Source organism: Dromaius novaehollandiae, chromosome 2 (genome assembly GCF_036370855.1).
Source record: "Dromaius novaehollandiae isolate bDroNov1 chromosome 2, bDroNov1.hap1, whole genome shotgun sequence".
NCBI lineage: Eukaryota > Metazoa > Chordata > Aves > Casuariiformes > Dromaiidae > Dromaius > Dromaius novaehollandiae.
In genome coordinates this window covers 4,537,437-4,551,436 of record NC_088099.1, presented here as the reverse complement: position 1 = coordinate 4,551,436, position 14,000 = coordinate 4,537,437, and the positions used below count along the sequence as shown (strand labels likewise).

At 40.8% G+C, this 14,000-nt stretch overlaps 1 protein-coding gene across 1 annotated transcript in view; it reads right to left on the bottom strand.

The window, feature by feature from the left end:
• The window catches only part of LOC112980738 (vasoactive intestinal polypeptide receptor 1-like), a 59,142-nt gene that overhangs the window by 20,651 nt on the left and 24,491 nt on the right, over positions 1–14,000 (bottom strand). Inside the window, exon 3 of the mRNA XM_064508059.1 lies at positions 1,377–1,476. Coding sequence (XP_064364129.1) covers positions 1,377–1,476 — 100 coding nt within the window. The remainder of the gene's footprint in view (positions 1–1,376; positions 1,477–14,000) is intronic.

Here is a 14,000-nt window from a genome sequence, read left to right as displayed (position 1 = left end):
GATTCCAAAATCATATAATTTTTTTTTTTCCGGTAAAAAGTAAAACATTTGGAATGTCATGCTGTACTTTTCAAACAGAAAATGCACCTGATAAATCATTATGGAAAATGCCCAAATTTTGCCAGAACTTTTTTGAATGGTTAGTGGGTGTTCTGAGTGCAGAATCTGTTCAAGAGACATTCTGGACTTAACAAGAGTAGGGAAAAAACACTAAAATAGAATAGACAGCCACGAGATGGACACTAGGCATTAGAGTGCTCGGTTAGCTCACAGAGAAATAAATAGGAAAACAAAGGACATATTCTGGGGTTGGTGTCTAAATTTCTGTAGGTTGCTAAAGGTGGGCTTTCACATGTTCCAAGGTGGGTGCAATGTTTCTGCTCATACCAAAAGTATGAGGCATCTTCATCCCATAACTCCTCAGCAGAAAATGAGCATCTGATAATTCATGCCGACTGAAAATCACGGTTAGATGGATTAATATTTTTGTAACAAAAGCTAGCTAGAAAAATATAACTGCATTTTGGAAAGGATTTGGACATTCTGAAATTTCAGTTTGAATCAATTCAAAACAAGCCTCCCAGATGCATAAATCCTAGCAAAGAGAACTCACCTCCACACACCATTTCTTAAATATTTTATAGACTCTCTGAAATATTCATTCTAATTTTCAAATTTTATATCTGAGCATATAGTATATTTCAAAATACCACAGTAATAAGTCATTAGAGGAGGGAAAAAACAAACAAAAAAAACCTCTGAAAATGTTGAAAGAGAATATCTTGAAGTAGACAGGATTTTTTTTTTTTTTTGAAAAGAACATTTTCAAAGAAATTGCACTGATTTTTTTTTAAGCAATATAATTTCAGAGTTCTGTTTAATTTCTTATGTGGAAGCTTTGAACATAAATAAAGAACACACAGAATACTTCATCAATTTAAGATGTTACAAAAAGGATTTTTCCGCCCTAATCCAAGTATCTAAGGTTGCCAAAGTCTGAACCAGTTACCTGAGTCTCATTCTGTAGTTGGTAAAGAGAAACATGCCCCCAGAGAATGATTCATCTCATCCTAAAGTAAGCACCTAAGACAAATACTATGAAGCATGTTCTAGAGTCACACATCTTCCTCCATTTACTATAAAGGGGAACCCTTAAAGACTAGTCCAGACTTAGAAACTGAGCTTTTAAAGAAGTCTGAAATTAGTTAATATGAGGCCTCAGCCTGTAAAAGCAAAACAGCTATTCAGAGACTATATAAAATAAGAATGTGGAACCAAAGCTTCGCTCAAGAGAACAAATAATACCTTCACACTCTGCCCCTGAAGTGATATGAGATATTCATATCAGAGCTACGCTTTCAGGACTGTTATTTTACCTTTAAAATCAGGTGAAATGGATTCATTCTTTTCTAAGCAGAGAGCCTCCTCTTTCATCACTTGTTGGAATATCTTGCATTCTGGATGGATTCCCGCAACCTCAATAAAGAAAGGACAAAGCAAACCAAGAAGTTTAGTGATTATCACAATGAATAGATCCAAGTTTACTTCCAATTTTTACCTCATGGCTGATACTTTAGGGTCTGAGAATGTGAAAACTCCAGCTGAAGATTTTTCTGCAAATAGGTTATGTAAAGGAGGGGGAGAGACAAAGAGAAAAGAAAATGCTATCTTGCACATGTATCAATTTGCATACAGTTGTGGGTATGGATACTCTCATGGATTTTTGTCATGTAACAGTTGAGCTCATGCAGCACCTTTTCTCAAAGTTGAACATTTATACCATCTCCCATTTCCACCTACCTTTTTCACAAAACTTAAATGGATTTCATAATCTTTGGATCTTCACCTCTTTATCAACTCACCAAAACTGGACAATGAATTCATCAACTACTGGAACAGTCACACTGAGTCCCCCAAACATACATGAAGCCTGATCACACAGTCTTTGTTTCTTCCCTTAAAAGGACAAATAAAAGGAAATAATTTTCTTTAATCATAAAGAGGATTTCTTTAGTTAATCAGTTTGGGTGTTCAGAGGTATGTATTGGCAAAATTTTCCTAATTACTCTTGGGAAAACCCAAGAATCAGTTTTTCTCTATCGAAGGAATTAGCCACAAGCCTGACAATAAAGGTTTAATTACTCTCCTGGAGGGGGGTACCTACTCTGCCTGGATGCTGAGACTAACAGAATGCCTTCTCAATCTTCTTTGAGACTTGTAGGCATCTACGTATGACCTAGTTATCTGGGCTTCTTTTACAGTCAATGGAGATCTAAGGCATGTTTCACTCACCCGGAGATGGTTAGCGCCATTTGGGATGCCATAGGGTATCCCACCTCTCCTTCAGCTGCTACTGCCGAAGAGCACTTGTCTTGTGTAGCTCATGGGACAACTTTGCCAGCTCCTTGTGGAAGTCTCAGTCACTCCAGGATGTCTTAAATAATGCTACACACCCATGTTTAGGCAACTGAGTTGCACCCATAATCAACAGAGTCCATAGTCTAGAAAGCAACTAAACTGTGCTTGGACAACTGAATCCTGCCCTAAACCTCCACTGGTTATAAAAGGATCTTCTGCACTTATAGAGTCTTACATGGACTAGAGCAGCAGGTTTGCTCCTTTGCAAGTTATGCTCTTTGAAGCAAAACCAGAGGCTCTGGGGATAGTGATTTTAATTGAAATGATGGATTGAAGGCTTTCTGAGACATTTCTGAGGAAGACTGAAGGCCATTCTAAGCCTCTAATGACTTTGAAAATACAGTACAGATGAAAACATCACTGCTATATTGCCTTTTCAGTCGCAGGAAGTTGATTTATTGGCCTTCAGAATGTTTTTTTAGTGAGAAGTGAAACCAGGACTTCTTTTAGCCTCAGCAGAAACTTTGCTGGCAGTCATGTAGACTATTGCAATTTTGCAATAATATCTGCCTGAGGGAAAAAAAGAGAACACAACTTGATCTTTAAAAAACTTTAAGAATTATTCTAGAACCCTACATCTAGTTTCTAAAGTAGCATGGACAAACTGCTTTTAAATATGTAGCCCTAGAGATCAGTCATATATCCTAATACTAGAACAGAAAAAGGATTAAGGACACTGTACGAAAAGAAAATTAAAATATGGTGTTTTTCATGCATTCTGCTTCTCCAGTGGGTAATTTTAAATACATTTTATAAATCAGCATGAGTAACTCTTAGAATAGTACCTCTTGCTGTTCAGCTATAGTGACACAATCCTGAAATGCAATTTTTCAGATTTTAATAGGATCCCTATATATCGCTTTATCTTTAAAAGTACAGTTCAATTTCCATTCTGCCTATACAACAAACAAACAATTTGAGTAGCAGTGACAAAGTGATTGCTACACAAATCCCTTACCATTTAAATTTATAAACATGGATTCAGCTGGACAGGAAACAAGTCATTTCTTCACTTTCTATAATTTCTGGACTCTGTTGCAGCTGATGAGAAACTGTGTTTGGAATATTCTTAGGCTTGATGGTTAAAAGTCTTAACAGCTCCACACAATGCTATACAATTTACCATCTATACTGGATCCTCTATCCAGCAAAAGGCTCAAAGGCAATGGCCAGTCACTACCCAAAATGAAATCAAACCAATGAAAGGGGAAGTGATTTGAAAGGTCTTTGAGAAACAAGCATTTGGGACAGATGGGCTAACTCAAGCTTCCTCCTCATACCAAAAGTGCTGGGGAAAGTGCAGGCAGACATATAATTTATTATGAAAACTTTCAGAGGAAGAAGTGTTATCTTTTTCCAAAGGACAACTTATGCAAGACACAGCTGGAGCACAAATGAAGGGGCTAAGCAGCTGTGGTCCCCAAGTGCATTTTCTAACCAGGAATACATGTGCCAGGCTACCTGCTGCTCTGAAGGAGGCTACATCTCTCTCTCTCTCTCTTTTTTTTTCCCCTCCCTCTTTTAGCAAATCCATATCAGTTGAACCAGATCCCCAGTCACCATAACTCAGCACAGCTCTGCCAAAATCAGTGCAATCCGTGTACAATATCTGCATGTATCAGACATACCCTTCCCGTAGGGGAGTTGTGCATTGGTTTTACGCAGGACATAGGACTTGCCATAGCAAGTCAGATCCCTAGTCTATGTAATCCAGTCTTCTGCCTCTGAGAGAAGACATGGGTCGCAAGCAATAACAATTTTAGGATTTCTGAAAGAAATTTGCTGCTTATACTCAGCAATGGTGAGATTACAGTCAGTCCCGCTACCACTGATAGTTTAGCAATTAATCAGAATGCACACATCTTGTTTGCTTTTGGGGTACTGGATTTGGGGTGGGAGGAGAGTGTGGCTGAAATAATCAGAGCCCTGAGTTTTTGTCATAGGTTAAATATTACGGACACTTCAGTTACAGATATAACCTTCAACCTATCCTATAAGAAATGAAAAAGAGTCTGGTGTTGTTAACAAAGAATCTTGTAGCCTTACTGGAAGTAATCCCACTGTTATGGGGAAAAAAAAAGGAAAAAATGACACACACATACAAGAAATTGAAAACAGCAATGATGCTTCAATTTGTTGGTTTTCCTCAGGCTTTAAGAAAAAGAGAGGCATTAAACCATTTTACAGTTAAAGAAAAGCCTTCTGGCCAGAACATTACTTGTGATTTGTTGACTGTGGCTTACTTATGTTTTGTTATTAATCTCATAGTGCCTTGAGATAACAGTGCAGATTTTTCCTCTAACCTGCCTGAAATAGGCTTTCTAGAAATCAGGGTCCCAGCATTTGTTGCTTCTCCACGTGGTGAACTTTGGGAGGCATCTGCTGTTAACCATTGAGCTCTTGTAGGACAAGAGTTGCTCCTGTTGACTGTAGAAAGGGATAATTTAGGAACCAAAGCAAAGCAGAGGTTTGAAGGACTGGGGAGTCCAATCTGACGCAGAGGCAGCTTTAAAACAATATTCCTTGGCTCAGCATTTCCTAGTAGCTAGACAGCTTTCAAACAGTACGCTGGCATGGACCTTGCTGAAAATCACATTACGGGTGCTTCACTCCAAGGTTTATACAGAAAATTTAGAGGTTTCACACAGCATCGTAGACAGCACTCCAGGAACTGGGCTTTGCATTGCTGAGCATCACAACGCTACAGTCTCTTTGCTGGCTTGAACAGTAGTGATCAGCCAAAATTCACAGGGGTACCTTAAATCTAAGACCTAACCACTAAAACAATCTTTCCTGGAACAAAGCAATCACAAGTGAACATGAAAAAGTTGCCTACAAGAAGAGTGGGCATGCTAAAAACCTGAGACAGAGTTTACAGAGCCAGATTTTGGACTTGTAAACTTTTCTTTTCTTAAAATCCATAAAGTTAGAGCACTGACCTGAGTGGTACGGTTACTAATAGGAAGAAGCATAAGATTGGGTTTTTATTTCCTCTATAACATGCTAGTTCATCTGTTTGCCCACATATAAACAGTGAAATCAAAGCTCATGGCACTTTGCATTGTGATTTTCTCATGCGTCATGGATTGGACAATGTCAGATTTAGCAAGCACTGGGAAGACAGCTTTTTCTAGCAGCATTCCCATGCCATACTGCAACTTAGTAAAGAACAGTTTTTTCTGCGAGCTCCTCCAAAGATGGTGTCCCTATGTTGCTGTGATGGTAGAAGAACTGTAATTTAGATGTCACATAAAAGAGATATCTTCACTCATTAGAAAGTCCATTAGCACACTAGGGGAAAAGTAGGAACATTTTCTATGCTCTCTGAAAACAAGGGCCTGTTAAGTGTTTCAAAGCTGGGCACCTAATATATTAGTCACTTTTGAAAAAGCAATTCAGTGGGATCAGAGAGTCAGGAATAAATTGGTTACATGCAGTACTTTTTGAAAATTAATCAAAACTGGAAGAAGTGACTGAATTTGCTAGCAAGATGGGAAGGTTTCAAGAATTTAAGGGGTCTTTCCAGTGATCTGATTTAGTTTCCAATGCAATGCAAGCCAAAAACCTCACCAGTAGGTTCTGCATCAAGTGGATAAATCATTTATTAAGAGTATTTGTCACTGTTCTTTTTGCCTCTGTCTCTATAGCTTGCATTCATCTCTCAGATCTCACCTCAGATTTCCTGTGAAATCATCTCTGTACTCCCTGTTCTCCCTGTCTCTGCTTCCTCAGTTAAGTTTTTCTGATATGACTCTGATGGCTGAATATTTAAGTTCTCCCCCATACACAAAACCGTAGCTGTCTGCAATTCACGTCACACTGACTCCCAGCTTGGAGGATTAAATCTCACCCGATATTTTGGGATACAGAAAGGCACACCTAAAACATCCAAAAATCCATCACCTCCTGTCTTTTCTGTTGTGGAATGATGTGTTCAGTCACTCCTGCGATCTGGCCCGTGGTACCAAAAGACGCAGTCCAGACAACTGCTGAATATGATCTGAAATATATGCTTCTTTTCAACAGAAATTTTGATGAAATGGATAGTGTCATAGGATGAAAAACCGGAAAATGAAAAATTTTGAACACAAGTCTAATCACTGAACAAGTCAAAGAAAACCTTGGCCTTTCATAAACTTTTCAGTCTGTTGAATATTGTCTCATCAAGATCTTCCATAAAGCCTGTCTCTCTCCATCTGCTAACTCCTTTCTGAAAAAGCCAAGTATTAATTAGAAAGCTTTGAGACTGGGAATGACAGAGCACCAAAGTCAGGGCCAATGTTTCCACCGACTTTGAAGGGAGTTGAGTTGAACCTTGAGCTCTGTAAAATCCTGTCCATTTCAATGCAACTACATTTGCAATCACTGCAGTAAAGACCTTCCAATCCTTTGTGCCCTAGGAGTGATGCTGGGATATTGATAATGTGATATAAGTAGTATTACGTATCACCGGAAATTAGAAGAAACTATAAAAGCTAACCAAAGATTTCTGATGTAGCAAAAAAGTTCACTGCTCAAATGCCCTTAAAAATTATGAGGATCCACTTTGTTTCTGCCACTTGTTTAACACTCTTAATTCTGACTGACTGTAAAGCATGAGGTCAAGGTCACCATGGCAGTGACACGACACCAGTCACAGACGATGTATTTACTTATCAGAGAAAGTCCTGCCCTTAACTTGAAGTCTCGTACCCAAAACTTTTAACCCCAAAGGTAAAAGCCTATTTCCAATCTTTTTCTTCAGTCAGTTAAATAGATTATTTCAGGAGTCTTTTTGGCTGAAAATGACTACCTAGAGGACATTTTCAGTGTTTGTTTCCTCTCTCTAACTTGATTACCTACCGAACAAGAGAGGCTGAGACACTGATTGCCTTACAGTCTTCATTTAGAGCAATATCTTTTCAAGATTGTTTTTAAGACTTTGGAGTAATACTTGAATGCTCTTCTGTGTATTGGATTGCATTTATCTGACTATATTTCATTGCACAGCTTTATACTAAACAATATCTATTATAATACATATCTCTATGTCAATGTATATATTCACTCATAGGTATTCTGTATGTGACAATATAGGCATACTAATATATTTTGTTCATAAATCACATGTAATTAGTTTTATCTTGAGAAAAATGGAAAGGAAATGCATTAGCTTTATACTAGACTTGGTAAAACATTTGATTACCACTAATACTTAAAAAGTAAAGCACACTAAGACCCGAAAATACTCACTGTCCTTTGTCACAAGTATTCCTCCATACTAAAGAGAACTTTCTCCCTTTCTGTGTAGCTCGTTTGCCTAAAGGTGGGGATTCATGTCGCTTGAGTCAAGCCAGCTGGAACTTAGACACCTGAGTCTGTCCGCAAGCTCGCTCAGCCGAAGTCCTAGTTATTGTTCATGTGGTGCTTCCACCTCTTCCCAGCGGTGTTAAAGGAGTCTAAATGAGTAGCTTTACACAACAGTCTTAATTTTAAGTAGATAATTTTAGACAATTAATATAAGCTCCCCCATCAACCTCCTTTAATATTCGACGAAGGCAGACGGGCAATCCCAGGGAAGGATTCCTCCTGCCTCTCAGACACCTCCGTGAAGATACAGTGATGCACCCACTATACAGGAGCCTGTCTGTCTCCATTAACTTCCTCTGGGCTAAATAACTGCCCAAGCAAACTGATCCTTCCACACTTCCGATTCCCTATGAAGGGGATTTTCAGGTGTGCTGGGCCTGGATTGCTGTAGGAAGTGTCCCTCCAAAGCAGATTAGCCAACTGTAGCTATATCAGGAATTTAGGCACCTAGCTTTTTTGAGGTGGGGGGGAATTAAGCACCTAGCCATGGATTTGGATCCATGTGTCTACAGCCACAAGAAATGCTGTGTTAAAGCAACTGTATAGCTCAATGATATCCCATTAATGTTTCCATTCCCACCTCCATTCCTTCCCTTAGACAGAAGCCCTTCCCCAGAAATGTGAAGAGCTATTAAATGTTTGGAGAAGAAGGCAGTTTAGCTTAGTGGGAAGGATGGTGAATGCACAGTCTCTTTTGTTCCTCACCCTTGGTTTCTTGAGACTTCAAACTCTTTAAGACAGGAAATGTCTTTTTTATGCATTTCAGCACCCACTTCTCAATTTCTTGTCACTTACAAGCAAATGGTAATTTTTGATGTCAAGGGCTTTATTCTGCAAGGCACAAAGTATATCCTGAAACATATGGCTCCCCGCAGAGCTGATAGGAGTTAAAAGTGCCCAATTTCACAGAGGAAGTTTTCATGATGACTCTTCCAGTTTATTTTCACGTCAGAATAAAAAATTATTTAGAGAATCTGCGTTGGAATTCTTCCTCCTTGCTGGTGTGATCCCTTGACACATGAAAGGACTGTTTACTTAAAATGTCCTGTGGGTCACTAGTCCTCCCCGACTTTCTGACCTAGAGTGCAAAGCTTCTCACCAGACCTGGCTGGAGACACTAAAACCACCAACACTTAGAGCACTGGCTCTTACCAGACATGCAGTTGGAGTTCATATGTAAGCAACAGTTTGATGCTAAAAGCTGTGTGGATCACACATTTTGAACAGCAGGGATTTCTCTTCTCTCATCCCATATGATAAGTATTTTATTATGGACATGGTCTGCTGCAATATGCTAAAATGTTAAAATGGTGTCTGGCAGCCCACAGATGTGTATGATACATCGCCTCAGGTTAGCTCCGCTCTGCAGAGAGCTGCAAGCATGGATGTGGCTATGCCTCTGTAAAGAGGTGAGTCCACATACCAAAGCTGCTCTACCTGTAGCAGCCTAAGACTCCAGACTGACTAGTTTTCCCTGAAAGAAGGAGATTAGACATGACAATAATTGTATATAACAAGGTTTATATAGCAAGGATTTATATCCTATCACTCGCAAATAAAGTTGTATAAATACAGAAGAAATCCAGAAGTCTCAGAGGTAGAAAACCAGAGTCCCAGAGGATGCGAGAATTCACATCTCCTATCTTTCACCTTTTAAAAGTTAAGGATCAAACCTATTCTGTAATCATTTACGCTCTTGTTATCATCCATGTTTGAAAACAGGCCCTAGAGGAATATTCATCCCATCTATCTTTCTTAGGACAAGACAAAATGCTTCCCTGGAGGTGACTCTCCCCCATTTCCTACAGACGGTGTCTGAATCCCAGCCTACACTAAACATTTAACTGTGAAATCACTAAAGTTAGAATTAATGAGTCCCCAGGAATCACACCCATAGGAAGGTTTCCAAACAGTTCTCTAAGCTGAAGATTAGGGGAAAGAGGAGATATGACTGTACTTATACCTACATCACCTTTTGCTAACCAGCCCAGGCAGCACTAGCAGTGGATCGTGGGGCTTAAGGAGATGTATACATGCTTGGATTGCTGGTCTGGATGATATATCCCCCCTAATCGTTAATGTTACAATCTCACCTGCTGCCTCCAGTGCAGAGCAGACATAGGAGCAGTTCATGCTCCTGCTTGGTGACATTAAAGGCAGCTACCTTCAGCAGTAAAAATATCAGTGCCCTCTCAAAGAGGCAAAATGTCCCAAATCCATCTGGAGAAACTATTCCCTTCTAGATATCCTCCTTCTTCAGCAAAGTTGCCTTTCTCAGGACAACAAGGGCAACAAGCCATCCCCCTTCTGTCCCTCTACATCTATACTAGGGCTACTCAGTCTAGGGATGCTTTTCTGTCCATTGAAAACTGCAATTCTAACAAGTGAAAAGACATTTATTAATAGCATCTGAAGGCTGGGGGAAAAAAAAAAAAGAGAGAAAGAAAAAGACATGGTCAAACCTCTAACTCAGAAATCTTTTCTTCTTTCATTTTGTTTTCTTTTTTTGTTTTCTTTTTTTTCCCCCCTTTCCTTGTCTTTCTGCCTGCCCCCTGTCCCGGTGGGGCTGACAGAAGTTGCCGTGCCTCCGCAGCCCCCCTCGCCCCGGACCCTTTCGGGGCAGCCCCCGCGGGGCAGCGCAAGGATCAGCCAGCTGTGCCAAGCCAGATGTGCGCTGCGCCCTCCCCACCGCAGACCCGGGGGGGGCCCCTTCCTCCCCCCAAGCCGGAGGCAGCCGCCGGGCACTCACCAGCGGCAGCAGCAGCCAGCGCAAACTTAGCATCCTCCGCAGCATCTCCGGGCCCTCCCCGCTCCCGCTGCCTGTTGTGAAGCTGCCAAAAGCCGAGGCTCAGCCCGCCCCCACCTGCCCAAGACCCGCCCCGCAGGAGCGCCTCGCACCTCCCTTCCCGGACGCCTGGGTCCCTCCTGGGGGAGCCCGGCAATTCCTGCTCTCCGCCTGCACCTGCCTGCCCCTCAGGGCCAGGCTCGTAGTGGAGGGAGGGAGGCACTTCGGCATCCCCCGCCCGGAGCCAGGGGATTTTGAACCCACCCTGGTGAACCTGGCTGTCCTCCGGTCACCCACCTCCAAAACTGCAGGGAGCCAGAGCGCTGGCCGGTCTTTGTAGGGGGTGTTTGGAGGCAGGTGCTCTCTGTGCAAGAAGAGATGCTGGATTCATCTCTCCCTCTGCTTATGAGTCCGTGCTTGTGGACCACGTCAGCAGGTTTGCAATGGATCTGGGTTTCAGCCAGGTCCTAGAATGGTATTCCCTGGGGACTCTCGCTCCCCTCAGCTGGAAAATTTAAAGCAGTGACCCTTGGAGCCTCTCTTCTCCAACCCGCATAAGGTCTTTCTGGCCCTAGTGTTATGAAGATGCCTCAAATGTTGCTTTATTTCTTTGACAATTGTTTTGGTGCAACAGGTAAAGGCTGAAGCCTTTCTTTGCTATGACTTGGATTTTGTGAAAAAGGCACGCACTCCAGTAGCTCCATGTCTCTCTTGCACTGGGGAGCCCAGCGCTGGACACAGCACTCCAGATGTTCAATTTCTTGTCCAGTAGGAGCTCCAGGTCCTTCTCTGCAAAGCTGCTCTCGTGCTGGTTGGCCCCCAGGCTGTACTGGTGCATGGGGTTATTTCTCCCCAGATGCAGGATTTGGCACCTCCCTTTGCTGAACTTCATGATGTTCCTCTCTCCCATTTCTCCAGCCTGTCAAGGTCCCTTTGAATAGCGGTGCAACCAGCTGGTGTATCAGCCACTCCTCCCAGTTTTGTATCATTTTCATATATCAGTCTATCTTCAAATATCTTCAAATATCAACTTTTTCCTTCTGTCTTCCCCCATCTTTCTTCAAAAGTGTGTAGATCTCCTATAATTCCTGTGCTGTATTTGCTGGGTCCATGCAGGTATTTCAGATATACAAGGGCATCTTGAGTGGCACTCTGTATCTATGTTTAGGCAACTGAATCATGCCAATGATATGCATAAATTTCTCTCTCAGCTCCCTGACTGTACTGACTAGATCACTGTCTTTTATAATGGGAATTTAGACACCTACACATGGACAGCAGTATCAAGATGCTGAAATTTGGGTGTTTTATCTCAAGATGTACTCAACCTTAGACTTGCAAATCGAAGGAGTTTGGATCTAAAATTAGATAGTAGCCCCAGGCTCATGCTAGAGAGAGAATCAATTCTACAACCTGTGCAGAATAGAGGGGGGTGAAGGCACGGATTTCTGTGATAACATCTATAATCTAATTCTCATTTAACTCCTCTTTTCTATACGCCTGTTTTCCACCAGTCCATAATTGCATCTGATCACTTACCTGTACAGATTAGACTCAGACATTTCTCCAAAAAGTAAATTTATCATAAAATTGAGATTAAAACAAGTGTGTGTATATATATATATAAAAATTGGATTTTGACTGTTTTTCCTCTTCTCTAATGGATGAGTTAAAGTTGTTGCCAGCTCTCACAAGTCAATAAGGTGCTTCTGGCCACACTGAAACAACTTTCAGGATCCCACTGCACAAAGCAGACATCACACAGTATCAGGCAGCTCCTAACTCTAAGAGCTGCAAAGGAAAATGGAAAGTCAAGACCTACCAAATATCCTCAAGATAGGGACATATTCTAATTCCTGCTGAACAGTATTTGACCAGCTTAAGTATCCAAGATCAAAGAATAATGTAACAATTTAATTTGGAAGGGACCTATGGAGGTCTGGCCCACCCACCTACCATAACAGGGCAAATTTCAAAGTCAGGTCATGTTGCTCAGGGCCCTGGTAGTTGCATTTCTAGAAATATCTCTCAAAATTCAAAATGTAAATATGAAAATGCAATCAAATGAATATTAATATGACAGTGCAAAAATTTTCAAAAGTATTCCAATAATCAAGGCCCCTCATGTCACCTTGATCTTTTAGGTCATCATAACCAGTCTCTCAGTTTGGAGAAGAACCAAGTGAGAATCTGGTTTTCCTTTGTGTAGTTTCTTGACATACGTGGTTATACACAGCCCTTAGGAGAAGGCATTGACTCTTCAAGCAGAGGTGGTCTATCAGTGTTTCATGTCTTCAAGATTTTCTTTCCTCCACCTGTTTTTCTTATCTGATCACCAGATGACCTAAAAAATGGGCCACATTCCAGTCCTTGAGCTTTAAAAGCAGCAAGCTGGAAACTCCTTTTGTAAGAGTTTTTTGTGTGTGCTAAGAAAGAAAACAGTTTACCCTTGGTGGGTTTTTATAGCATCTTTGTGTAACTAATGTGGTAAACCTCACCTACATTCGAGTCTCTGAATTTCTTAATCTACTTATTTCTCTTCATTCCTCACAACAGATCTTTCTGTAAGCCAAAACCTTATTTAGAAATCTAATTTGGTTATCGTATTTATTAGCTTCATTCATTCCACTCTGTTATTTCTCTGTAAGTATCCAAAGAAGATCCAATAATGAAATAATGTAGGAAGGTAACTATGCTTCTACTAATCTCTTGTCTGCTATGATGGATTTTGCTACGTTTTGTCACAAAATAGTTCCTCCTTTGATAAGCTGACTGTAACTAAATGATTTCTCCCCAAGCAACTATAGGATAACTAATCTGAGCTGTGGACTGCCTCTATTTTCCTACTGCTCTACAGAACCAACCTGGGCCCAAAATGTAACACTGAAAATAAACGTCCTTTTATTAGCATTAATGAGTGATCTAACCATTATGACCATGTGAAACTTAATCAATGAGGCAATGGACCTGGGATTCTTGCTAATCCCTGTCGTGGATGTTCTGAATCAATTGATGCCATTTAATGAAAACGACTTGACATTTGCTGAGCTGCTTAGAACCTTTATAGGAGCTGGAGAATGTGGTTTTTTTGTTGGGGTTTTTTTGATACCATATGCTACCCATATAAGACTTTTCCATAACAAAAATCTTCCTGAAATGCAACTGCATTTCCTCTGAGTGCATATACAGCACCTTAGACAGTAGAAATATAATGCTTCAGAACTACATTGCAATATGAGCCATCAGCCAGAGAATAAAGGTGAATTTACTGACATTTTAAAATAATCTTTTGATGAATTTGACTAAAGGCACAAAACAAAAAGCCCTGGAAGGATGGAAAGAAGGCTGCAATTACTGAAAGCACACAACCCAATGGTTAGGCAGAACATGACATTACAGAGCAACATATTGCATCTATAATTAAAAACAAAGCTCCACTGTATTTTAG